General features: G+C 46.9%; 2 protein-coding genes across 8 annotated transcripts; one reads left to right on the forward strand and one right to left on the reverse strand.

The window, feature by feature from the left end:
* Positions 1 to 833: 833 nt before the first annotated feature.
* Positions 834 to 3257, forward strand: SPRYD4 (SPRY domain containing 4). The gene is made up of 2 exons (XM_005571236.5): positions 834 to 932; positions 1296 to 3257. The coding sequence occupies exons 1-2, from the start codon at positions 848 to 850 to the stop codon at positions 1832 to 1834; spliced, it is 624 nt and encodes a 207-aa protein (XP_005571293.1). The 5' UTR covers positions 834 to 847; the 3' UTR covers positions 1835 to 3257.
* GLS2 (glutaminase 2) lies at positions 3224 to 21867 on the reverse strand. Of its 7 annotated transcripts, none has more exons than XM_005571237.4 (18): positions 21563 to 21867; positions 12949 to 13048; positions 12441 to 12562; positions 11714 to 11843; positions 10843 to 10922; positions 10593 to 10756; positions 10316 to 10374; positions 8507 to 8539; positions 8186 to 8244; positions 7613 to 7679; positions 7412 to 7462; positions 7122 to 7298; positions 5721 to 5852; positions 5486 to 5578; positions 4954 to 5015; positions 4389 to 4465; positions 4049 to 4112; positions 3224 to 3917 (listed from the first exon to the last, which is right to left on the reverse strand). In XM_005571237.4, the coding sequence occupies exons 1-18, from the start codon at positions 21742 to 21744 to the stop codon at positions 3761 to 3763; spliced, it is 1809 nt and encodes a 602-aa protein (XP_005571294.3). In that variant the 5' UTR covers positions 21745 to 21867; the 3' UTR covers positions 3224 to 3760. The 7 variants fall into 7 exon arrangements, with proteins under 7 accessions (XP_005571294.3, XP_045221391.1, XP_045221390.1 ...); XM_045365456.3 differs by having other exon boundaries at positions 21408 to 21867; XM_045365455.2 differs by lacking the exon at positions 21563 to 21867 and adding an exon at positions 21325 to 21452.
* Positions 21868 to 25392: the final 3525 nt, after the last annotated feature.

Below are 25392 nucleotides of genomic sequence, written 5' to 3' on the forward strand. Positions count from 1 at the left end.
TAGCCTTGAACATATAAAACCAACATTAACAGTATTTATGCATTTAGTATTAATTATAAACAACTCTGAATTACCCAATGGTTGCTATTTGCCAATATATATCTAGATTATTATTATTATTATTTTTTCTTTTTCTTTTTGAGATGGAGTCTTGCTCTGTCACCAGGCTGGAGTGCAGTGGCAGGATCTCGGCTCACTGCAACCTCCGACTTCCTGGTTCAAGCGATTCTCCTGCCTCAGCCTCCCGGGTAGCTGGGATTACAGGCGCGCGCCACCATGCCCGGCTAATTTTTGTACTTTTAGTAGAGGCGGGGTTTCACCATGTTAGCCAGGATGGTCTTGATCTCCTGACCTCGTGATCCGCCTGCCTCGGCCTTCCAAAGTGCTGGGATTACAGGCGTGAGCCACCGCGCCCGTCCTAGATTATCCTCACTTAATTATTACTAAGGTCTGTATATAATTTCTATTTTAAAAATGAGAACACTAAGGCTCAGAAAAGTGGAATGAGTTGCCCAAACTCACACAATGAAGCCGGGATCAAAGCTAATTACAGTACTGTTTAATTCTTAAATCTATACTTTTAAGCATCTGGCAACACTACATCTCTAAAAGTTTTATGTAGTTCAAATGTAAGCAGCGTCCATCTACGCAGAAAAACTGAATAAACAGCATCAACCACCGGGTAGAATCAGAACAGAAACCGCTAACGCGGCCGCCTCCCGCAAGGCGTCGCTCCTACGTCATAACACTGCGCGGCCGTCCCTCGCGCACCACGTGCTAGGGGAGCAGGCGGGCAGATGGCTGAGTCTGTAAGCGGGAGGCGTGTCCGGCTCATCCATGGCGCAAGATGGCGCTGCTTTTTGCACGTTCTTTGCGCTTGTGCCGCTGGGGAGCCAAACGATTGGGAGTTGCCTCCACAGAGGCCCAGAGAGGTAGGATTATCTCTTTTTACTCTTTTACCTCCAGAATGGCTTCCGTCTATTATTCCCAGACCCGACTCCGAGAAGCAATTCCAACCCTCTCGGGTCTTTTCCTTCCCCCACCTGCCTTGGTCTCTAGATTCCAAACCTTTGACACCATTTGGTTTCTTTAAATTCCGGGACTTCCTCAATCCGAGTTTTTCAGCTCCATGAGCTATCCATACTAAAGCGACCCCCCGACTCTTTTGCCCGCTTGGCATTCTGACTCTTCCCTAGTTGCTCGTGTCTCATGACTGCCTGCCTTAGATCTGAATATATCACCAGCCCTAGGGTTCTAGCCCCTGTTATTATCCCGTCTTTTTGCTCTGCCCGCAGGCGTCAGTTTCAAATTGGAAGAAAAAACCGCCCACAGCAGCCTGGCACTCTTCAGAGGTGATACGGGCGTCAAATATGGCTTGGTGGGATTGGAGCCCACCAAGGTGGCCTTGAATGTGGAGCGCTTCCGGGAGTGGGCAGTGGTGCTGGCAGACACAGCGGTCACCAGTGGCAGACACTACTGGGAAGTGACAGTGAAGCGCTCCCAGCAGTTCCGGATAGGAGTGGCAGATGTGGACATGTCCCGGGATAGCTGCATTGGTGTTGATGATCGTTCCTGGGTGTTCACCTATGCCCAGCGCAAGTGGTACACCATGTTGGCCAACGAGAAAGCCCCAATTGAGGGTATTGGGCAGCCAGAGAAGGTGGGGCTGCTGCTGGAGTATGAGGCCCAGAAGCTGAGCCTGGTGGATGTGAGCCAGGTCTCTGTGGTTCACACGCTACAGACAGATTTCCGGGGTCCAGTGGTGCCTGCCTTTGCTCTCTGGGATGGAGAGCTGCTGACCCATTCAGGGCTTGAGGTGCCCCCGGGCCTCTAGTATTTCCATTACTGGAGTCCCTAATCACGCTCTTGGCCAGCCTCCTTTTGAAAATGTCTGAAGCCTTTTTACTTTGCCTCAAGCAACCTCTAGCTCCCGCAATTCAATGTTGGGTCCTTTGTGCAATATCATAATCATCTTCCTCATCCCCTACCTTGTGAAAGCTAGGCATACAGCCAAACCCTCCTTCTCCCACCCACCAACTACTGCCAATTTCCTAGGCTACCATGGGTGATATATCTTCCCTGACCTGCTTCCTTCAGTCCCTCTGCTTCCCTTTGCCCAGACCTTTCTCAGACTGTATTCCATCCTGGGGTCTTATCATTCAGCTTTGTTTGAATTTATTAATCACCGTGATATTTCTCCCTCCCTTTGTCCACATGTAACTTGTTTATTCTTGGGGCTCTACCAGATCGCTGAAGAGTAAATCCTTTCTACCTCTGGCTGAAGGAGTGGTGCAGTCAATGACTTGGCCCTTTTTCTACAGCACATTCAGAGTTTGGGCTCTGGCTCCCTCAGTAAGTGCTTTATTAACTCAGTGTGTCAAAATGAAAACAGAGCCCTCCTTCCCCAGTAGCTCAGTGCCACAGACCTTCAGCCCTAGACAGCTGTAGCTATCCTTACCCTGAGTCCATCTACCTTAATCTATACCTCTGACACCCAGCCAGTCTATCATAATCATTATCCCAGTTATAACCATGACCAAAGGAGAAGAGAGGTACTTGGGGGATATCTAGGGTATGAGTGCTAGAAACTGTTGATTCTTTTATTTATTTTTTGAGACAGTCTCACTCTGTCACACAGACTGGAGTGCAGTGGCATGATCTCGGCTCACTGCAACCTCTGCCTCCAGGGTTCAAGCGACTCTTGTGCCTCAGCCTCCTGAGTAGCTGGGATTACAGGTGTGTGCCACCATGCCCGTCTAATTTTTATATTTTTAGTAGAGATGGGGTTTCGCCATGTTGGCCAGGCTGGTCTGAAACTCCTGGCCTCACGTGATCCACCCACCTTGGCCTCCCAAAGTGCTGGGATTACAGGTGTGAGCCACCACGCCCAGCCAAAACTGTTTATACTTGAGAAGTTCCATCTTCATTTCTGCCACAGTTGGAACTTCCCGAGGAAGGAGGGAGGCCTGAGGTTTTTTTGCACAATCTGTTTCAGAGCCTGTTTAGACTCAAACCTACACTTCCCTTGGCAGCAGAATATACTTAACCTAAAGCAGTATTTGGAGTTGAGAAAAACCTGGCAGGGTAAGTGAAAATGTACTGTTTGGTAGAGTAGGTAGAGAAGCCGTGCTCTGACCCTGTGATTCCATCTTTTTCTCCCTTCTATGATGGTGATGAAGCTAGATACCCCTAGGGAAGAAAGAAGGACTGGGTTTAGCAAAAATGACTTGATAATTAAAGTTTATTTGAACACAAAATACTTTCTCTGTCTATAAAATTGGCTGTTAGCAGTAGCAGCAGCATGTCCTGGCCAAGGGGAGTAGATCTCTCCAGACTACTAAAGCCATGTACGTAGCCATTCCCACTTCCCATATTCTGTGGATATATACATGTGCATGGTAGCTAGAGTCCCTCCACCAGAGTGTCTTTCTCTCATGATGGTTTCTTCAGGGAGAGGAAGAGGAGACCTGGGTGAAGAGCTGGGATGGTTTTGAGTGGGGCAAGCCATTAGGCTGTACCTTGAAGCCCATTCTCTCTGGATAGCTCTACTGCAGGTGTCCACTGAGGCCCTTCTCTGTACTCTGTCTGCTGAGGGAATGGGGTATTTTGACTCTCATAGAAAGCACTAGCCTAAGTCACCACATGACTGCTTGGTCCCCACTGAAGCAGTGTAGCTCTCCATAGCATTTTTGGTGGTTATGGATTACATGTGTGGCCAGCTCATGCTTTTTCTTGAGCAGGGGCTCTCCATGACCTGTGCTCATACCATGCTTTCTAAGTTCTCTTTAGACAGGGCCTCAGCTGCTGCCTCAGCCTGAGTGTCAGAGAGTGTGTAGGAATCCTGGTAATCTTGAAGCAGTTTGACCACCTCCAGATGGTTGAACTGCACAGCATCATCCAGGGGAATGTTGCCCCATCTGAAAGGAATAATGATATGATCAGGCAAAGGAGACATGGAGAGTGTGGTGGTTGTATGTATTTGCATGGTGGCTGGAGGGTAGGTAGAGAAGCTGTGCCCACCCTCCTCCACTTTTAGCCTAATACTCACCTGTCCTTGGCAAAAGGATTCACTTTGCAAGCCTCGATCAGGAATTTAACAACTTCGATGTGTCCTAGGAATACGGGCAGAAGGAAAATGAGAAGGCACAGGTCTTGAACCCTTTGGTGCAGACACTTAGCCACTGAAGTCTTTACCAAGAGGGGAGCGGAAAAGGCTTCTTCCCATTTTGTACCCTGCAGCACCCAGTAATAGTCTAGCTGCAAAGCGACGGGTGTCTAGATAAAACTAGTTGCTGCCCCTATAACCTTGAGAGCACATATAACGAAGGAACTTTTGGTGAAAAAGAAAGGGTCTTATGATTACCCTCCCATCCTTAACCCTTCAGTACCTTCAGCTGCAGCAACATGCAGAGCTGTGCGCGAGTCATAGTCTTTCTGTTCCATATCCATGGCCGACAAGGCAAACCTGAGGGTAGTGGGAAAGCAGCTAGAGTTGCCTAGATCAGACTGGAATCACAGGTGTTCTTTGTGAGCTGGTGTCAGACTGGATGAGTTTCAGAGAAGTGAAATAGCCTATACCCAGATTTGTAGGCTATCAATAATCTTTTTTCCATACCCAGATGAGACTGTTATACCCATATTAGAGAGATGGGAATGTGATGCTGCCAGAAATATCACTCACTGCCTACCTGTGGTAAGTGCCCATTGGAGGCAGGGTACCTACTTCCTCGGACTCTGCTCTTAACACTCAATAACAACGGCTAACATGAATTATAGAGCAGGCAGTTTACTTAAAAAAAAATCTCCTTTTTTAAAAAAATCTAATTTAAATGCAATCTATATCCATTCTGTCTAATTCCAAAGCTGAAGCACTTAACTGTTTTGCTATGCTGCCTCCCAGTAAAATCTCTGACCAGGAGTATTTTATTGTGTGTATTTGGTCAACAGCATTACCTTCGAAGAGCTGAGACATCACCACTGTAGGCCGCAAATAACAGGTTGACCACAGTCTTGTTCTGGAACACAAATCATACCCTCCTGACATTAATTGAACTCACCTATGTCAGCTCTGCCCTGTGACCTTCCTCCATGGGTGCTTAGTCAAGGGTATTGCTGAAGTGCTGAAGTGTTATGGAGTGCGCTACTCTGAAATACTTTTTGTTTTTTTGTTTTTGTTTTTGAGACGGAATCTTGCTCTGTCGTCCAGGCTGGAGTGTAGTGGTGTGATCTTGGCTCACTGCAACCTCCACCTCCCGGTTTCAAGCGATTCTCCTGCCTCAGCCTCCCAAGTAGTGGGACCACAGGCGCGTGCCACCATGTCCAGCTAATTTGTATTTTCAGTAGAGACAGGGTTTCACCATGTTAGCCAGGATGGTCTTGATCTGACCTCGTGATCCGCCTGCCTCGGCCTCTCTGGGATTACAGGCGTGAGCCACCGCACCTGGCCTTTGAAATATTCTTACAAGCCACCTGGAGTTTTCCTTACCCGAACTTCTCCCCCTTCACGCCGTGGGTCTAACTTCCGAGCACAGTGCCTCAGGTTGTCATAGTTGTGGAAATTGAAGAGAGACACCAACTTCTAGAATTGTAAGCCAAAGATACTGTGTATTTACTCCTTACACTTAGTAGGAGCTCAAAATTGTTTTATTAAAATAAAAGTGGTACCATTAAACAAATTTATTGCTTCAAAAATATTAAGTACTATATGCAAAGCATCTCACCTGGCAGAAGCTGGTCCCCCTATAGCTGTTCCCCAGCTTGTCCAGTGGGGGTGACAGGCACATCATTCCCATGACATTGGGTACCACCAGGAGGATGGCTCCTGATACAGCTGACTTGGCTGGCAGGCCCACCTGGGGAACAGAATTGAAGCTGAGGATGACGTGGGTGTGCCCCAAATCAGAAAATAAACAAGTTAGGCTGTACTCTTAACAAGTTTACAAATGACTGCATGGCCACAATCCACCTCAACCTTTTGGCTTGTTAATTAGCTTCTTTTATTACTCCTCTCCTTTTCTTCTCTTAAAATTCATTGATTCAGCTAGAAAATATTTTCTGAAATACAGCATTCTGTGCTGGATGCTGTGCTAGAACTAGCATTGTGGTATTAGGAGATAGGTAATAAACAGCTAAATAAATAGTGTTAGGAGGTAGGTAATAAACAGGCAAATAAATAGACAAGTAATTTTTAAAGTAATTGTGATAAGTAGTGAGAAGAAGTAGGGTGCTGTAAATAGAGGTAGAAGGGGGGCCACGTGAGACAGGGTGGTCAGAAAAGTCTTTCTTTGGAAATGACATCTAAGCTGAGACCTCAAGGAGAAGAGCCAGCAATGTGAAGCACAATTCAGGAGCTGCGACATCTCTCGTTTTTTTTTTTTTTTTTTCTTTTTCTTTTTTTGAGATGGAGTTTTGCTCTTGTTTGCCCAGGCTAGAGTGCAATGGCACAATTTCGGCTTACTGCAACCTTCACCTCCCAGGTTCAAGCAATTCTCCTGCCTCAGCCTCCCAAGTAGCTGAGATTACAGGTGCACACCACCACTCCCAGCTAATTTTTTGTATTTAATAGAGATGGGGTTTCACCACGTGGGTCAGGCTGGTCGGCACTCCTGACCTCAGGTGATCCACCCGCCTCGGCCTCCTAAAGAAATATCTTTTGTTTTTTTTTTTTTTTTTTTTTGAGACGGAGTCCTGCTCCATCACCCAGGCTGGAGTGCAGTGGCACAATCTCGGCTCACTGCAAGCTCCGCCTCCTGGGTTCACGACATTTTCCTGCCTCAGCCTCCTGAGTAGCTGGGACGACAGGTGCCTACCATCATGCCCGTCTAATTTTCTGTGTTAGCCAGGATGGTCTCGGTCTCCTGACCTCGGATCTGCCCGCCTTGGCCTCCCAAAGTGCTGAGATTACAGGCGTGAGCCACCGCACCCGGCCAGACATCTCTTTATATATTCAAGGAACTTGGTGTTTTTGAGAAACTCATCTAAGGAGTCTCAACCTAATTGCCTTCCTGGAAGTTAGTGAATGAGAGGCAGGAACAAGCTTCCACCTGTATCTTCAGAGAGTCAGTGTTCTCTCTTCTTAGCACTGGGCACATGACAGATGGATGGCAGAGCCAGAAACTCACGTGGAAGGCAAACTGGCCAGAGAAGTCATACATGCCGCAGGAATGCATGAGGCTGAGGGTGTTGCGCACTGCTTCAGCACTCAGCACACTCTCGCCTGTGATGGGGCAGATCCCACCATTGGCGAGGGTGGCTGCCATGACACTGCCTGATTCACAAGTGACCTCCACAGAGCACAGCTATGAAAACAAATAATAGGTGAAGATGTGATGTGAACCTGCACATGGTACCCTCCGGTGCAGGGCAAGGACAGTCTGTCCTGTTCCCTCGGCCCTGAGCAGTGTTTTCTTACCTGGAAGTAGAGATCAAGGGCAGCCATCATGTCCACCCCCTTAGGAAAGCACTGCAAGGAAGAGAGGGGAGAGCATTTCTCTTCAGGACATCAGCAGCCCTTTCACATTGTCAGGGTCTCGGCCGAAACCCCCAACCCCTACTGCCCTTCCACTAGCAGCAGAATTCCCAGGGACTTTCTCTCCCAGCCTCTCCTGGTTACCTTCTTTTCCTTGAGATAATAGCCAATGGCATAATTCCGATCCCCTGTTTCCTTCTCCGACTGGAATCTGAAGCAAACACCCAATTTAGTACTTGAAGTTGGAGGAATAGGTGTTGGGAGAAGGCGAAAAATTACCTTCCCTGAGAGAGACAGAACTACATCACACCACAAACTAAATTAACCCCTTTATAACTTCTCACAGTAATATTAGAGGAAATTTCTGAACCTCAGCAAACACTCAGCATAGCTTTGTTATAAAGTAAACCCAAACCAAACACCCCAAACTGTTTAGTCATCTAGTCTAGGAAAACTGGTGAAGTTTTTGGCTTTGAAAGTCTTGGCAAGAAAGGGCTTAGGCACAAACCATCACACTCTCTCATTACGTACTAATTAGTAATGGAAAAAATTATTTTACAAGGTAAACAAATGTTAATGAAGGGACTCAGAGGAAGCTGGAGGGCCAAAGGATTTCTTCCTCCTAAGATTCTCTCTCCCCCATTCCTCTTGTCCCCATCCTAAGTACACACAGATACACCACAATGCTTTCAGTCAGTCCTCTGAATAGGGACTTACGTGGCATTGCTGAAACCCATGTATTCATTCCCAGCCATTTTGTTGAGATACTGCAACACCTGGAAGCGAAAAAGGGACATTGAGGCTCCACTTGACTAAGAAGCTCTATTAATACCTCACAGGCTGACTAGCCCTTCTGAACTCAGGTCTTGTCAAGAGGCTTTCCTCTCTGAGGCCAGCAGATTTCCACACTTCTGGAAATAAGGCTTCTAGTATGGGCTGGTGCACCTGGTAGTGGAGTTAGAGAGCCACTGGGGCAGCTGGAGAGGACAGCATGCTGTGGAGAAATGCAGCCAGGGGCCAAGTAGCAAGGGAACTTACAAAATCAAACTTCTCTGCTTTGTTACAGTCCATCTGCAGAGAAAGAGAGAGATGTCAGTCTTCTAAGCCTAGGAGGATGACAGAGGGAAGGGTCAGAAGGATCTAGTGGAGTTCAAGTGTTAGACTGGTCCTGCTGCTGCAAATGTGTTCAATTATATATATATATATATATATATATATATATATATATATATATATATATATTTTTTTTTTTTTTTTTTTTTTTTTTTTCCTGAAAACACCGCACTTCCATTGGCTCCTCTCTTTCTCTTGAGGCAGAGTCTTGCTTTTTCACCCAGGCTGGAGTGCAGTGGCATGATCGTGGCTCACTGCAGCTTCGACCTCCCAGGCTCAAGTGATCCTCCCACCTCAGCCTCTGAGTAGCTGGAATTACAGGCATGAGCCACCTTGCTGGGCCATCCCACTTCCATTCTCAATCCAAACCCTCATCCCTGACTCCCACGTTCATTTTCCTGACTCTAATCCTGTCTCCCAGCCCCACCCTATCCCTGATCTCCATCCTCATTCCTTACACCCCATACTAGACCTTTACTCTATACCATTGGCCAGCATGATGGTTCATGCCTGTAATCTCAGCAATTTGGGGGGCCGAGGTGGGAGGATCACTCAAGCCCAGGGGTTTGAGACCAGCCTGGGCAACATAGGATAGACCCTGTCTCTCTCTCTCTCTGTACATACACACACACACACACACACACACACACACACACACACACACACACACATATATATATTTTTTTTTTTTTTTGAGACAGAGTCTTGCTCTGTCACCTAGGCTGGAGTGCAGTGGCACAATCTTGGCTCAACTGCAAGCTCTGCCTCCCGGGTTCACACCATTCTCCTGCCTTAGCCTCCTGAGCAGCTGGAACCACAGGTACTCGCCACCACGCCCGGCTAATTTTTTGTATTTTTAGTAGAGACGGGGTTTCACCGTGCTAGCCAGGATGGTCTCGATCTCCTGACCTCGTGATCCGCCCACCTCGGCCTTGGCCTCCCAAAGTGCTGGGATTACAGGCGTGTGCCACTGCGCCTGGCCTCTTTTTTTTTTTAAAGTTCCTACTTAGATGGGAATGGGATGAGGCAGGTCCCAGATACAGGTTTGTAGATGGAGCCATCACAGAACAAGGGGAGAGACTCAGCCTCATTTCCTCACCCAGACTCATTGCTTACTCATGTGTCAATTACAGAGTCAATACCACAGGGACTGTGACACCTGAGTCCCTGGGGGGAGGATTCCTAACACCACCTTCCTCAGGAGGGGCTGTGATTGGCCCCAGGGTGTTGCTGCCCAGCTGCTCCCAGGTTCTTGCTCAAGCTCTGGGAGACCTACAGCTGATGGGCTAGTTTGACACCCTGTTCAAGGCCAACTCACAGTTCCAGGTGACGTGAATAACTGCCCTGGCCTGGCCATTCACCCTTCCCTGCAGGTGTCCCACACCCAGAAATGGCCAATCAGTGCCCAGTAGTGCTGTCCTCCCCTTGTCTCTGGCATTTGGCCCTTGGTCCTAGGCAGGGGTCAGGACCTGCTCACTTCTCTAAGAGTCTGGAAGCTCTAGGCTCTAGACTCATGGGTGGGGGCAGGGAACAGTACTAGTGGGGGTGAGGGAGGTGGTGCAGTCTCTTTTACTGACATCGTCAGCATAACGTGGGTCCCTGCTGTGCCTTCTGGGGACCCTCAAAGGAATCAGAGCCCCACCAGTCTCCCCGGAGAGCTGAACAAATATGAGGGATACAGGAACACAGGAGCTTAGAGGATAATACCTGTCAGAAGGTTAAGGTGGCACTGACCTTGATCAGGGAGCTGACAACAATGGCACCAGCATTGACCATGGGGTTATGGGGGATTCCTGGGGAAATACAAACCACCAAGAGTCTTAGCCACTGAACAAAGCCTCCCTGACAGCCCGCTCATTTTGTGGGTTAGACAAGAAAGATTGCTTGCTAGGGAGAAAGGCATGACAGGGCTAATCGGGAAGGGCAGAGAAACAAAAAAGGCTGGGGGATGGGGTGGGGGTAAGGAGGAGGGGACGGCTATAAGTACGGTCTGAGCCTTGGTAGTGCTCACCTTCCTCATTGAGGGAGAGCTTGTTGTAGCGCAGGCCACTAGGCTCTTTGCCCACAAACTTGTGCACGTAGTCAGTGCCTAGGGTGCTTATGGAGATGGCATAGGTGAGGGGCTTCACACAGGACTGCAGGCAGAAGGGGATCTTTGTGTGGCCCACAGAGTGCCTGGAGGCAGACAGATGCCATGAAAGGGGTTGGCCTGTGTTCGGCGCCTGTGCCCTGCCTCCCCTTCCTCTTGCCCAGCATCTCACCGCTGACCATCCACAGTGCACAGGGAGACACCCCACAGGTCTGGGTTTGACTTGGCCAGCTGAGGGATGTAGGCTGCCACCTGGACATGAATGGGTAGAGAAAAGGGAGATGGATGTGGAGAAAAGGAATAGAGTTGAGGATGAGGGTAAAGACAATCTTTTAGATAAAAGCTAAAATTCTGTCTTCTATAGGGCAGAAGGGTTCCCTCCTGCCTGTTGCTCCCAAAAATTCCGAGCCTTAAGTCCTAGAAGGCCATATCTTTCTGTATCCCCAATCCTGTAGAGATAGCAGTAAAGCTAATGGAAGTTAAAAAAGGAGAATTCTGAGGTCACCTTCCCCTTTTGCTTCTTAGGCTCAATTACCATATAAATCCCTTTGAAGACTGTATTATAGACTCTTGATTCCCTCACCTGCTCTAGGAATCATGTGTATAGAAACACATGAAGCCAGGTCCCCATTTACAGAAGTTCTGCTTCTCATTTCTCATTCATAGGATTCCCAGCCGCAGGAAATCTCTGAGAAGCAAGGTATATCTAGATGTGGTGGCTCATGCCTGTAATCCCAGCAGTTTGGGAGGCCGAGGTGGGTGGATCACTTGAGGTCAGGAGTTCGAGACCAGCCTGGCCAATATGGCAAAACCCCATCTCTACTAAAAATACAAAAATTAGCTGGGCATGGTGGCATATGCCAGCTACTTGTGAGGCTGAGACAGGAGAATCACTTGAACCCGGGAAGTGGAGGCTGCAGTGAGCTGAGATTGCATCATTGCACTCCAGCCCGGGTGACAGAGCAAGACTCCATCTCAGAGAAAAAAAAAAAAAGATATTTGGCCCAGGTCCCTGACCCCTCCCTTAGTCCCCTGGCTCTCACTTTGCCTCCAGTGAGCTCTTTGGCATCCTCAAAGATGCGATCCACATGGCCCGTGAACTCCTCAAAATCAGGAATGACAAACTTCTTTCGGAATGCCTGGGTCAGGAGCACAATGTTGCTGCTCACACACCTGGATCCCAGATACGATTGGATTAGGGGGCTAGAGAGATGCAGCTGGGACTCACTCTGGAGCCATGGAAGTCGCGAATAAAGAAGGTTGAGTGGTCTTCCGGTTTGGGATCAACAGCTCTGTTACCTTTGGCAAATCAGTTTGCCTTTCTATGTCTTAGTTTCCTTACCTGTAAAATGAGGGGTTTTAATGATGTGGAAAGACACTATGTCTTGGGATATGAGAAAAAAAATAAATATCAGAATAATATGTATGTATGTTACCTTGATATTTAAAAAATCCTAAATCATGAAAGTATATTTACATATATTCATGCATGTATGTCAATACATAGGACATTATCTAGAAGATACCCACTAATCTGTTAATATTTACTTCAGGGAAAAGAGGATAGGATTGAGTAGGGAGGGAAAGGAGAACATGTATTTCTATATTGTTTGAACTCTTATAATGAGTATTCATGTATAACTTATATAATAAGTAATAAAATAAAATGAGGAATTGAACTATACAATTCCCAAATTCCTCCCTGCTGTGAGAGTCTACGTCCACAGGACAGTTTTCAGAGAGCAGTGCCCTTGTTTCTGGGGCCCTCACTTTCGGAAGAGATCTCGGTCCAAGAGGCCACCACTACTGGACTCTTGGACCACACGGTGCATCTCGCTCATGCAGTCTTGGAGCCGAGGATCTGATGTCTGCAGTCCAGTGGCCTTTAGTGCCTTTAGAGGAAAGAAGAGACCGGAAAGGTCAGCTACAAGGACAGTGATGTACTCCTCATAATCTTTCCCAGTGGATACCCGATTAGCTGAACCCCAGCTACTACAATAGGTGGAACAAATGGGTTTGGAGAATAAGAAAGGAGGGGATAGAGCAACTCTGAAGGCTAACAAGGGTTTCCTGTCCTTTTTCCAGAGGGTTTAATCTTCTGACCCTGGGGCAGGGATGGGCTTGTCTTGTCAGCCTAGACATCTGGATTCTCATCCATCTGTATGCTTCACCCTCATGTAGCAACCCATTAGCTGCCCTGCACTTGTCATACCCTCGTTTCCCCACTTTTCAGAGATCTTAAGGAATTAGCATCCTGAACAGGTAGAGAGCAACTTACAGTGGTGAACTTGTGGATAGGGATTTGTTCCTGTCCTTCAGCAATAGTGTAGAAGAGCAAATCACCCAGGCGGGACAGCATGCCACTTTCTGATGAATCACTGGGGGCAGAGAATGGGGAGGAAAGTGGGGCCTGAGAACTGCCACCTGCTCCTCCTTCTGCAACATGGGCTTATAAGTAGGTGAGTGTCCTCATTCTATGCCTCCTCCTTAAACCATCTGATCTATGCCTATAAATCTAACTTTCATGTCTGTCCTAAGAAGTTGTAGATCTTTTCTCTAGCTTTTACTCCTGACCTTCAGATCTTTATTTTTAGCTCCCTTCTCACACTTCCACCTATAGGTGCCCCACAAGCACTGATAACTCAGTATGTCCAAACCTGAGTCATCTTACCTCCTTTCCTCCTCTTCTCCTCTTGTTTCCCACCTGGGTTAACAGCATTACCACCCACCTGGGTGCCAAGCTGGAAATGTGGCATCATTTTGATAGTTTCCACACCTTAAGTCCATGCTTAGTTGGTCACCAACATTGGATGAATCTGCCTCATAATGTCTCAAATCCACCCTCTATTCTCCTTTTCCCTGTGCCAGCATGCTGTAGTAGACCAGTTTGCCCCATAATAGCTGTGTGATCTTGAGCAGTTTGCTTAATATTGCCTTGCTTCCTTATCTGTAATATAAGGGTAGTAATGTCTACTTCACCTGGGTGATATGAGGCTTAAGATAAAAATTCCATGAAAAACTGTCTGACACAAAGTAGATGTTCAATAAATCATATATATCATCAGCTCCTTATTCCCTTTTACCTAATTGCCACTACACACTCTTGACTTTCAATCCGTCTTTTTTATTTTTATTTTTTGAGACAGAGTTTCACTCTTGTTGCTTGTTGCTTCAATCCATCTTCTAAAATGTGCTAGTGATCTTTTTTTTCTTTTTTCTTTTTCTTTTTTTTTTTGAGACAGAGTCCGGCTCTGTTGCCCAGGCTGGAGTGCAATGGTGCGATCTCAGCTCACTGCAACCTCTGCCTCCCGGGTTCAAGCAATTCTCCTGCCTCAGTCTCCTGAGTAGCTGGGATGACAGGTGTGTGCCACCACGCCCGGCTAATGTTTTTGTATTTTTAGTAGAGACGGGGTTTCACTATTTTGGTCAGGCTGGTCTGGAACTCCTTACCTTGTGATCCGCCTGCCTCGGCCTCCCAGAGTGCTGGGATTACAGGCATGAGCCACTACGCCTGGCCAAAATGTGCCAGTGATCTTTCTAAACTCAAATGTAATTTCTCTACTCAAAAACATTTGGTAACTCCCTATGCCTACAGAATAAGCTCTTGAAATAAGAAAGTAGGCCAGGCGTGGTGGCTCACACCTGTAATCCCAGCACTTTGGGAGGCTGAGGTGGTTGGATCACCTGAGGTTAGGAGTTCAAGACCAGCTTGGCCAACATGGTGAAACCCCATCTCTATTAAAAATACAAAATTAACTGGGTGTGGTGGCACATGCCTGTAATTCCAGCTACTACAGAAGCTGAGGCAAGAGAATTGCTTGAACCTGCGAGGCGGAGGTTGCAGTGAGCTGAGATCTTGCCATTGCACTCTATCGTGGGCAAAAAGAGCAAAACTCTGTCTCAAAACAAACAAAAACTTGGTAGGCCATTAAAAGCTCTTTAAAACCTGCCAATTGGCCAGGCACGGTGGCTCACGTCTGTAATGCCCGCACTTTGGGAGGCCAAGGTGGGCAGATCACCTGAGGTCAGGAGTTTGAGACCAGACTGGCCAGCATGGTAAAACCCCATCTCTACTAAAAATACAAAAACTAGCCAGGCGTGATGGTAGGCGCCTGTAATCTCAGCTACTTGGGAAGCTGAGGCAGGAGAATTGCCTGAGCCTGGGAGGTGGAAGTTACAGTCAGTCGAGATTGCGCCACTGCACTCCAGCCTGGGTGACAGAGTGAGACTTTGTCTCAAAAATAAATAAATAAATAAATAAAACCTGCTCACTTAACTTCCCTATTCCCCATCATGCCCACACACTCCAGATGTAACAGGCAATATAGATGGTTCCCCAAAATGGGCCGGGAACTGTGAGGCTTCCTGGCCTTTGCTTATGCTATAGCTTCTGCATAGAATGACCTTTGCTTAGTATGGTCCTGCTCATTCTTCAAGGTCCAGATCAAATGTCGCCAACTCTGCAAAGGCTTCCCCAAACCTCCAGAGATTGCTTATGCTGCCGGTTTGACACAACACACCATCTTACTGACAGAAGGATCTCCCTTGCTCCACTGTTAGGTCTTTGTGTTTTACACATCTTTTTTATACATCTTTGTCTTCCTAGCACTGAGCAAAGTCCCTAGCACACAGTGGGTCTTCAATAAGAATTACTAAATTGTATTGCTGGCAAGGCCCCTGTGCCCCAAAGTATCTCTCTGGCTTATAGCACCTAAAATTCCAGGTACTGAAGACTTCTTAGTTTTCAAGACTTCTATTAATATGTTAAAATATGTAGAGGAGGCCGGGCGCGGTGGCTCAAGCCTGTAATCCCAGCACTTTGGGAGGCCGAGACGGGCGGATCACGAGGTCAGGAGATCGAGACCATCCTGGCTAACACGGTGAAACCCCGTCTCTACTAAAAAATACAAAAAACTAGCCGGGCGAGGTGGCGGGCGCCTGTAGTCCCAGCTACTCGGGAGGCTGAGGCAGGAGAATGGCATAAACCCGGGAGGCGGAGCTTGCAGTGAGCTGAGATCCGGCCACTGCCCTCCAGCCTGGGTGACACAGCAAGACTCCGTCTCAAAAAAAAAAAAAAAAAATATATATATATATATATATATATTTAGAGGAGTTTTTTTTTTAAGTAGAAAAGGGATCTACTATGTTGCCTAGGCTGATCTCAAACTCCTGGACTCAAGTGATCTTCCCACCTAAGCCTCCCAGAGTGCTAGGATTATAGGCGTGAGCCACCACACCCAAACAAGCGGAGTTATTTTATCAGATTATTTCCAAATATGACAGCTAGTTTCGATGAAGACCCTTCAAAGATCTTTGACCCAGTCAGGCGCGGTGGCTCATGCCTGTAGTCCCAGCACTTTGGGAGGCTGAGGCAGGTGGATCACGAGGTCGGGAGATCAAGACCATCCTGGCTAAAATAGTGAAACCCTGTCTCTACTAAAAATACAAAAAAAAAAAAAAAAAAATTCGCCGGGCATGGCGGCGGGCGCCTGTAGTCCCAGCTACTTGGGAGGCTGAGGCAGGAGAATGGCATGAACCCCAGAGACGGAGTTTGCAGTGAGCTGAGATTGCGCCACTGCACTCCAGCCTGGGTGACAGAGCCAGACTCCATCTCAAAAAATAAATAAATAAATAAATAAATAAATAATAAAACAATAAAATTTTAAAAATATATAAAACAAAATTTAAAAAAAAAATCTTTGACCCAATAATTTGACTTCCAGGGATTTGTCCTACAGGTATACTTACACATCTCAAAAATAACATATTTACAATTATTCATCACATTGTTGTTTTTTCTTTTTTTTTTTGAGACGGAGTCTTGCTGTGTCACCCAGGCTGGAGTGCAATGGCGTGATCTCTGCTCACTGCAACCTCTGCCTCCTGGGTTCAAGCGATTCTCCTGCCTCAGCCTCCCAAGTAGCTGGGATTTACAGGCACGTGCCACCATGCCCAGCCAATTTTTGTATTTTTAGTAGAGATGGGGTTTCACCATGTTGGCCAGGCTGTTCTCAAACTCCTGACCTAGTGATCCGCCCACCTCCTCCTCCCAAAGTGCTGGGATTACAGGCATGAGCCACCACGCCCGGCCTTCACTATGTAGTCAGTAATAGTAAGATTAGAAACAACCTGATGTGCAACAATAGGGAACTGGTTAATTATGGTATATTCATGTAATGGAATATTATGCAGTATAAAAAAAAGAAATTGGGGTGTGCTATAAGTATTGATATGGAATTCCCTCTAAGATATAATATTAACTAAAAGAAGTATGTTATAGAACAGTGTATAGAGTATGGTAGTATTTATGTTTGTTTGTTTGTTTTTAGAGATGGGGTTTAGCTTAGCTGTATTGCTCAAGTTGGCCTTGAACTCCTGGGCTCAAGTGATCCTTCTGCCGCAGCCTCCCTAGTAGCTGGGACTACAGGTGCATGCCACCATGCCCAGCTTTATTTATTTTTATTTTTTAATTTATTTTTTATTTCAATAGGTTTTTGGGGAACAGGTGGTGTTTGGTTACATGAATAAGTTCTTTAGTGCTAGCTTTATGTTTTCATTTGTTTTTTCTTTTTTTTCTTTATCAGTTTTCTGAGGTTGAAGCACAGGTTTAAAAGGGAAAAATATATATGTGTTTGCTTATTCAGGCACAGAATATTTCTGGATGAACATTTAGTTAGAAATAGGTAAGACTGGCCAGGCATGGTGGCTCATGCCTCTAATCCCAGCACTTTGGGAGCCCAAGGTGGGCAGATCACAAGGTAAGGAGTTCGAGACCAGCCTGACCAACATGGTGAAACCCCATCTCTACTAAAAATACAAAAATTAGCTGGTGTGGTGGCGCCCGCCTGTAACCCCAGCTACTCAGGAGGCTGAGGCAGGAGAATTGCTTGAACCCAGGAGGCAGAGGTTGCAGTGAACCAAGATTACGCCACTGCACTCCAGCCTGGGCAACGGAGTGAGACTCCATCTCATAATAAATAAATAAATAGGTAAGATTGATTCATCTTCTACAGAGATGACATAGGTGCTGGGAAAAAGGGATGGGAGGGATACTTTTCACTATCTTTTGTATATTTTGAATTTTGAACCATATGGAATATATTATCTATTGAAACAATGGATTAAAAAATAAGACTCAAACAGCTTGGCATAGACTAGGCATGTGTGTGTTTGGAGTCAGGAGAAATACCAGAAGAGGGAACACCAGAAGAGTTTTCCTGCTTCTGGGTAAATCTGGTTGTCACAATGAAGCTAGGGTCTATACGGGGAGAGGAGGAGAAAAGCTATCTGAGGGATAACTCAAGAAGGAAAGTACATAGGAACACTTTGAAGGCAGGACTCAGGACTCTGTCCCTGGAAGCTGACAGAAGACAGGAAATAATGCTATAGCACTGAATGTATCACAAGCCTAAAAAAACTGCATGTCCCTCAGATATGGATGGATCACCAATGTAATCTTGAGGGAAAACAAGCAAGGTACAAGAGCAATGTATATAGTATGATACCAAAAAACCAAGGTACAGGAATAATGTGTTTAGGATACCATTTGTATAAAAAAAGTAAAGTAATATCAGCATGTATTTTATGCATAAAATATCTCTAGAAAACTATACATGATATCACTGACATCAGATTATCTCTGGGGAGCAAAATTTCCTTGGAATTTAAGAAATAATTGAACAAGTGTACAAGAGTATATAGTAACCAAATTGAAGACTGGTTATTTAAACTATGATACCTCAAACAATGGAATCTTTTAAAATTACAAAATGACAATGTCATACATATTCAATGATATTAAAAGCTGTTCAGGCCGGGCGCGGTGGCTCAAGCCTGTAATCCCAGCACTTTGGGAGGCCGAGACGGGTGGATCACGACGTCAGGAGATCGAGACCATCCTGGCTAACACGGTGAAACCCCGTCTCTACTAAAAAATACAAAAAACTAGCCGGGCGAGGTGGCGGGCGCCTGTAGTCCCAGCTACTCGGGAGGCTGAGGCAGGAGAATGGCGTGAACCCGGGAGGCGGAGCTTGCAGTGAGCTGAGATCCGGCCACTGCACTGCAGCCTGGGTGACAGAGCGAGACTCCGTCTCAAAAAAAAAAAAAAAAAAAAAAAAAAAAAAAAAGCTGTTCATAAATGGAAAAGATAAGTTCAAGAATATGACTATCCCATTTTTGTTAAATTACATATATATATAGGATATATATGACTATATCACAATATTAATTGGTTATCTCTAATACTGGGATCTTTATTTTCTTTTTAAATTTTTTAAGTAATAAACTTATTTATTTATTTTTGAGGCAGTGTCTCACTCTGTTGCCTAGGCTGGAGTGTGGTGGTGCAATCATGGATCACTACAGCCTCAACCTACAGGACTCCAGTGATCATCCCACCTCAGTCTCCCAAGTAACTAGGACTACAGGCACACGCCACCATGCCTGGTTAATTTTTGTATATATTTTTTTTTTGTAGAGACAGGATTTTGCCATGTTGCCCAAGCTGGTTTCAAACTCCTGAGCTCAAGTGATCCTCTCCACCTTGGCCACCCACAGTGCTGGGATTACAGGTGTGAGCCATTGCGCCTGGCTCTAAATTTATTTTTTTAATTGACACATAATTGTACAGATGTTTATGGGATGCATAGCGATGTTTCAATACATAGAATTATAGAGATTGGTAAGGATAATTAGTATATCCATCATCTCAAACATTTATCATTTCTTTGTGTTGGGATATTTTCCTCTTGATACTCTTACTTTTCTTTTAAAGTCTTAAATACAGCCGGGCACGGTGGCTAACGCCTATAATCCCAGCACTTTGGGAGGCTCAGGCAGGTGGATTATCTGAGGTCAGGAGTTCAAGACCAGTCTGACCAACATGGTGAAACCCCGTCTCTATTAAAAATACAAAAATTAGCCAGTCGTGGTGGTGGGTACCCATAATCCCAGCTACTCGGGAAGCTGAGGCAGAGGTTGCAGTGAGCCGAGATTGCGCCACTGCACTCCAGTCTGGACGACAAAGAGACTCTGTCTCCAAAAAAAAAAGTCATAAATACAGCTAAATAGCTAAATATTAAACAAACAATAACCCGAATAACAGCACATTTCCTCTTTGCTGCTCTCTTTCCTCCGCCAAACACAGGAACCCCACCCCATCATGGTGTCACACTGCCAGAGCACATCACTCTCCAGTGCTCACAACCCTTTCTGCATGGGGAGTACCAGTCCAAGGATATGACAGGGGGTTCCCTGGGCAGAAGAAACAAGGTCCCCTGAAAAGACTTCCATCACCAGACTCACCTGGATAAGGAGGTGTGTGGCGGGGGAACTAGGGATACGTATAGTTCCCTATTCTGCAGAAGGTAGACAGATGAGGGAAGTTCAGCCTTTGCTGTATCCCACCTTATTTCTCCCATGGTGAATATCTGGGAGGAAGTTGGGGTGGAGACTAGAACAGGAGGGAGAGGGCTTATCCTTTAAATGTTCTGTGTCTCTTTGAGAAGAAGCTGATGGAAAAGTACTGTGTAATATGGATAAGCAGACACCATGACTATGAAAAAAGAAAGAAAAGGGCCGGGCATGGTGGCTCATGCCTGTAATCCCAGCACTTTGGGAGGCTGAGGTAGGCAGATCATCTGAAGTCAGGAGTTCAAGACCAGCTAGGCCAACATGGTGAAACCCTGTCTCTACTAAAACTACAAAAATTAGCGGGGTGTGGTGGCGCGTACCTGTAATCCCAGCTACTCTAGAGGCTGAGGCAGGAGAATTATTTGAACCCAGGAGGCGGAGGTTGCAGTGAGTCAACATGGTGCCACTGCACTCCAGCCTGTGTGACAGAGTGAGACTCTGTCTCAAAAAAGAAAGAAATAAAAGTACGGCATAATGTCATTAATAATAAATAACACCTATTGGGGTCCCTTACGACAGAGACTCGAGTAGTTGGTGAGGTAGTGTTGTGTCAGTCTGGCTACTTTACTGATAGTGTCTATGTTTCTGAGTGTCATGAGGGAGATGGCCCATTTCCTGTTCCTGCTACAGTAGAGCAATGGCTCTTTGAACAGTGTCTATGCTGGCCCTCTGGGGAGGACAAGATTTCCTGTTCAGCACCGTCTGCGTCTCGGAGAAAAAGGCTCAGCCACCAAGTGTGTCCTAGGCGGTGGGGAAGATAAAAGTTTGGCCACCTGGGCGGAAGAAGTACCCAAAGAAAGAACCTTTTAGATTCCGGAGCCTGGGCAGCATAAATAATAGCTCTGACTGGCTCTGGTTTGGGAAATCTGCGTCTTACAGACTTTTCCTCTATTACAAATATTCTCCCCATTCAACAACCAGTTTGGAAAATCCCCCCCCCCCCCCCATTCTGCTGTTCAGGGAGCACTACTACGCACACACCTAACACTTATGCACGTACCTGCGCACCAGTAACACACGAGCATCACACATTACCCACCGAGGACACGCAGAAACACAACACACAGACAGACCCCAGTACACTTGGACCTGAGGCAGGAGGCTGTTCCACACCCACGCATCTCCTAAAATACACACCGAGACGAGGGAAGGTGAGGACCGGCGGCGTGCGCCCGGCCCTGCACTCAGACACGTGAACCAAGTAACACTCGGGGCGCATCTGTGATCCAGGTTAACTGCGCACCTTGGACAGGCGCCATCCCCAGGACCCGCTTGCCCGAACGCACTCCCAGGCAGATTGCAGATTACCGCCCGAACACGGCGTACGCAAAGCTCCACATCCAAAGGAAAAGGCATCCAGGGCTAGTGAGCCAGGAGAGGGGAGATGAGGGACGCTGCCTGGGGAGGGCACTCGGGAACTAGCGAGGACCACAGTGGGAGTTGGGGCAAGCCCGTCCCCTGCCCTGTCCCAGGAGCCTTACTGATCCTGGTGCTGCGGCTGGCGGCTGTGTGGTGTCTCTCTGCCCTGCGCCGCGGCCTCACTGAGGTGGTGCCGGATGCCCTCGCCAAGGAGGGGGCTCCGGCTCAGGTGACCCCAGTCTCCCCGCCGGCAGTGACTGCTGGCCCGGCTCAGCGACTTCTGCAGAGCCTTCATGGAGCGCATGCCCCCAGCAAGCCGCTGGCTCTGCAGGTGCGCCCAGGACCTCTAGCTGTGGCTGAGAAGGAGAGGCGGAGCGGGCGAGACAAGGTGCGGGGGAGTTCTGTGAGGGAGCTCTGGGCCTGAAAGACCGAGAAGGGGGGCCCGGTGGGTGGGGCTGGGGCAGGAGGAGGGGCCTGCCCCTTTAAAGCTGGCTCCAGGGTTAGGCACACCCTCAGGACAGGGGCTAGGTGAAGAGCGTTGGGAATAAAGGAGAACCCGAGTGGGTGGAGAGAGGGCGGTGCCTGGGAGCTGGAATGGACAATGCCCAGGCCCAATCACTGAGGAAGCAAAAACATTGAGGCGGGGAAAGGGTAAGGTTGCCCAATGAGAGCAAGACGGTAGGCTCTTGCGACAGCCTGCGGGTGCTTCCACGTGGGCCCCGCGAGCGCTTCCGCGTGGACCCCGAGAGCGCGGGTGTCCGCGGATGCTGAGGGCTGGAAAGGCGAGGACAAGCTGAGGCAAAGCCGGTGGGGGCGGGAGGCGCTCTCCGGGGACACCATGGGGCTGCGAACGATGGAGTTCTCGTTAGAGAGGAGGGTGCTGCCTCGAGAGAGGAGGCCAAGTAAGAGTGAGCCCAGTTCAGGAGGTCACTTAGAGAGCCTCGACCTCCGAAGGCCAAACCAGCGCCCAATAATCCGGCGCGTAGCGTGGCCCGCGGCCGACCTGCCGTGTTGCTGAGTGGAGAGCAGGATGGCTGCTGGGTACCGCGGGCAGAAGCAGCCGACCAGCACCTCAGGGAGGCATGGGGCGGCGGGAAGGTCGCTCTGGCGGTTAGGATGCCTGGTTCCAGTTTGTGTCCCTCTACCATTTATTTGGTGTAGGACTTGTTTTAAAATCTGGAAAGTTAAAACATTAAAATAAGGTGGCACGCAGAAAAATATTTTATAAACCATGAAGTGCTCCCCACATTTTTCCTACTTTAATTGTTTGCCGTTGTCCTCCTCACGGGCAGAAAAGAGGCGATGTACAAAAAGCATTTTGAAATCTAAGAACATTCAGGACTTTTGCCATTTGCAACTAGAATTTTCACCTGGTATCTCGGCAGCGCCTAACCCAGCATCCATATTTAGTAGGGACTCATTATGTAAATAATAGCTATTATTGAGTGCCCATGGTGTGCCAACCACTTCGTTTCTCTCCCTCTTACCAGAGACCTACAAAGTAGTTATTAGTCTCAATTTGAAGGTGAGGAAACTAAGACTCGGAAATTAAGACTTCTCGCGTAAGGTAACCCAGCTAGTAAGTACCAAAGCCAGAAGTTAGACCCGTTTTTTGTTTTGTTTTGTTTTTAACTACAAGTCTCTCCTTCATGCAGCCCTTCCCAAAAATTAAGCATTGAATTGAATTATCCCAAGAGAAATGACCCCATCCCTAAAGGAGGTATTTTATGTGTGTGGAAGTATTATGATACAGTACTGGGAGCCTTTTCCTTGTGATAGTTCTGGCTGTTTCACAAAACACTAGTTTTCTTTTTTTCTTTTTTCTTTTTTTTTTTTTTTTGAGACGAAGTTTTGCTCTTGTTGCCCAAGCTGGAGTGCAATGGCGCAGTCTCGACTCACGGCAACCTCCGCCTCCTGGGTTCAAGCGATTCTCCTGCCTCAGCCTCCCTAGTAGCTGGAATTACAGGCGTGTGCTACCTCACCCAGCTAATTTTTTGTCTTTATAGAGACGGGGTTTCGCTATGTTGGTCAGGCTGGTCTCAAACTCCTGACCTCAGATGATCCGCCCGCCTCAGCCTCCCAAAGTGCTGGAATTACAGGCATGAGCCACCGTGCTTGGCCCATAGTTTTCATTTTTGAATTAAAATGAGTTTCAAGGGTACCCGTGGGAAAACAAATACTGAAACCAGTATGGTGTGTTCTGTGGAAAGGCAGTTCTCCTTTGCCTTGGCTAGGATTGGAGGGCTTATTTGGCTTAAAACCAGATGGAGTAACATTTGTTTTTGCTTGTTTTTCTCTTCTATAGTCAATCTGTGCCTGCTGTATCCGTTCTCCTGTCCGTGGAAAGCCGTCTAATTCTGGGACTCTGGCTTGCTGCTTTATGCTTGGCTTTGCCCAAGAGGCAGAGTTCTGGGTCTTAATAGTGTAAATTCAATCCTGCATTAGTTTTTTCATATGTAACAGACGAATCTTATTCTTGTTTCATAGGAATATTATTTATCTGAAGCGTTTTCATCTGTTCAAGAGAAAAATACCACCTGTTAAGGAATTTCTAAACATTACCCAGAATTAATTTGCTTCCTTTATTTCCAATTTCCGCCTCTTTGAATTAGCTTTATACTCTAATGAGTTCCTTACTCTCTTTCTCCTAGCACTCTTCCGCTAATAGGAACTGTTTGGGTAGTGAAGAAGATCTATGCATGGAAGCAGAGGTTCTTTGCTTAGAGAACTAGCTCCAGCTGCACTTGGACCTTTGGACTAACTCTGTCTCCAATACAATATTGCTGTCTTTGCATGAGGATGGAGCATGAACTGGTGATTTGGGAGGCCAGTGGTACTGTGTAAAGTATAAGATACTGGAGAAGAACAAGTTTGTTGTCCCAGGTGGTTAAAGCTTGGCAGGGTCAGGTCCTCTTTTTGTTTCTAATTGAAAAATACTCATCATCTAGTTTAATTTGTGCAAAACTATTAGCCAACTATGACAGGGGCAGCTATAAATGAAGATTTTCATAACTGAAAGAAAGTTTTTTGTGTCTCTAACAGTGGATTTTTATGTTAGTCCACGGCTGTGCCAGAGTTTTGTGATATGTGAGAGAGGATTGGACTTAATGATTTTGAATCCTTAAGAAAAGCTAAATCTGGGCCGGGCACGGTGGCTCACGCCTGAAATCCCAGTGTTTTGGGAGGCTGAGGCAGGTGGATCACCTGAGGTCAGGAGTTTGAGACCAACCTGACCAACATGGAGAAGCACTGACTCTAATAAAAATACCAAATTAGCCGGATGTGGTGGCACATGCCTGTAATCCCAGCTGCTCAGGAGGCTGAGGCAGGAGAATTGCTCGAAGCCGGGAGGTGGAGGTTGCGGTGAGCCGAGATTGTGCCACTGCACTCCAGCCTGGGCAACAAGAGTGAAACTCCATCTCAAAAAAAAAAAAGAAAAAAAAAAAGAAAAGCTAAATCCTCTGTGATAGGAAATTGATGTTTGGAGATTGTTTATTTCTTATGATTAAGAAACTCATTTGTTCTACTCTTTTTTTTTTTTTTTTCTTTTTTGGTGATGGGGTCTTGCTCTGTCATCCAGACTGGAGTGCAATGGCGTGATCTCGGCTCACTGCAACATCTGCCTCCCGGATTCAAGCAATTCTCCTGCCTCAGCCTCCCAAGTAGTTGGGATTACAGGTGCCCGCCAATACGCCCGGCTAATTTTTGTATTTTTAGTATTGATGGAGTTTCACTATGTTGGCAAGGCGGGTCTTAAACTCCTGACCCCGTGATCCGCCCGCCCTGGCCTCCCAAAGTCCTGGGATTACAGGTGTGAGCCACTGCACCCGGTCTGTTCCACTGTTTAGACTGTAGCTAGGATGTTAATTGGTCCAAGTAAAGGATTAGTTCACTTTTTTTTTTCATTAATCTTTGCTAATGATACTATTGTTACAAACTCCTTTCTGCCTTA

Source organism: Macaca fascicularis, chromosome 11 (assembly GCF_037993035.2).
Source record: "Macaca fascicularis isolate 582-1 chromosome 11, T2T-MFA8v1.1".
Classification (NCBI taxonomy): domain Eukaryota; kingdom Metazoa; phylum Chordata; class Mammalia; order Primates; family Cercopithecidae; genus Macaca; species Macaca fascicularis.

What these genes read in the sequence shown, in the direction of transcription:
- GLS2 (XM_005571237.4), bottom strand. Translation starts at nt 21,744, where the DNA reads ATGCGCTCCATGAAGGCTCTGCAGAAGTCGCTGAGCCGGGCCAGCAGT. An exon ending in TGCACTGTGGATGGTCAGCG is followed by an intron (nt 10,757 to 10,842) that starts GTGAGATGCTGG and finishes GTCTGCCTCCAG; the next exon opens with GCACTCTGTGGGCCACACAA. An exon ending in GGGGGACCAGCTTCTGCCAG is followed by an intron (nt 5,579 to 5,720) that starts GTGAGATGCTTT and finishes TTACAATTCTAG; the next exon opens with AAGTTGGTGTCTCTCTTCAA.
- SPRYD4 (XM_005571236.5), top strand. Translation starts at nt 848, where the DNA reads ATGGCGCTGCTTTTTGCACGTTCTTTGCGCTTGTGCCGCTGGGGAGCC. An exon ending in CTCCACAGAGGCCCAGAGAG is followed by an intron (nt 933 to 1,295) that starts GTAGGATTATCT and finishes CTCTGCCCGCAG; the next exon opens with GCGTCAGTTTCAAATTGGAA.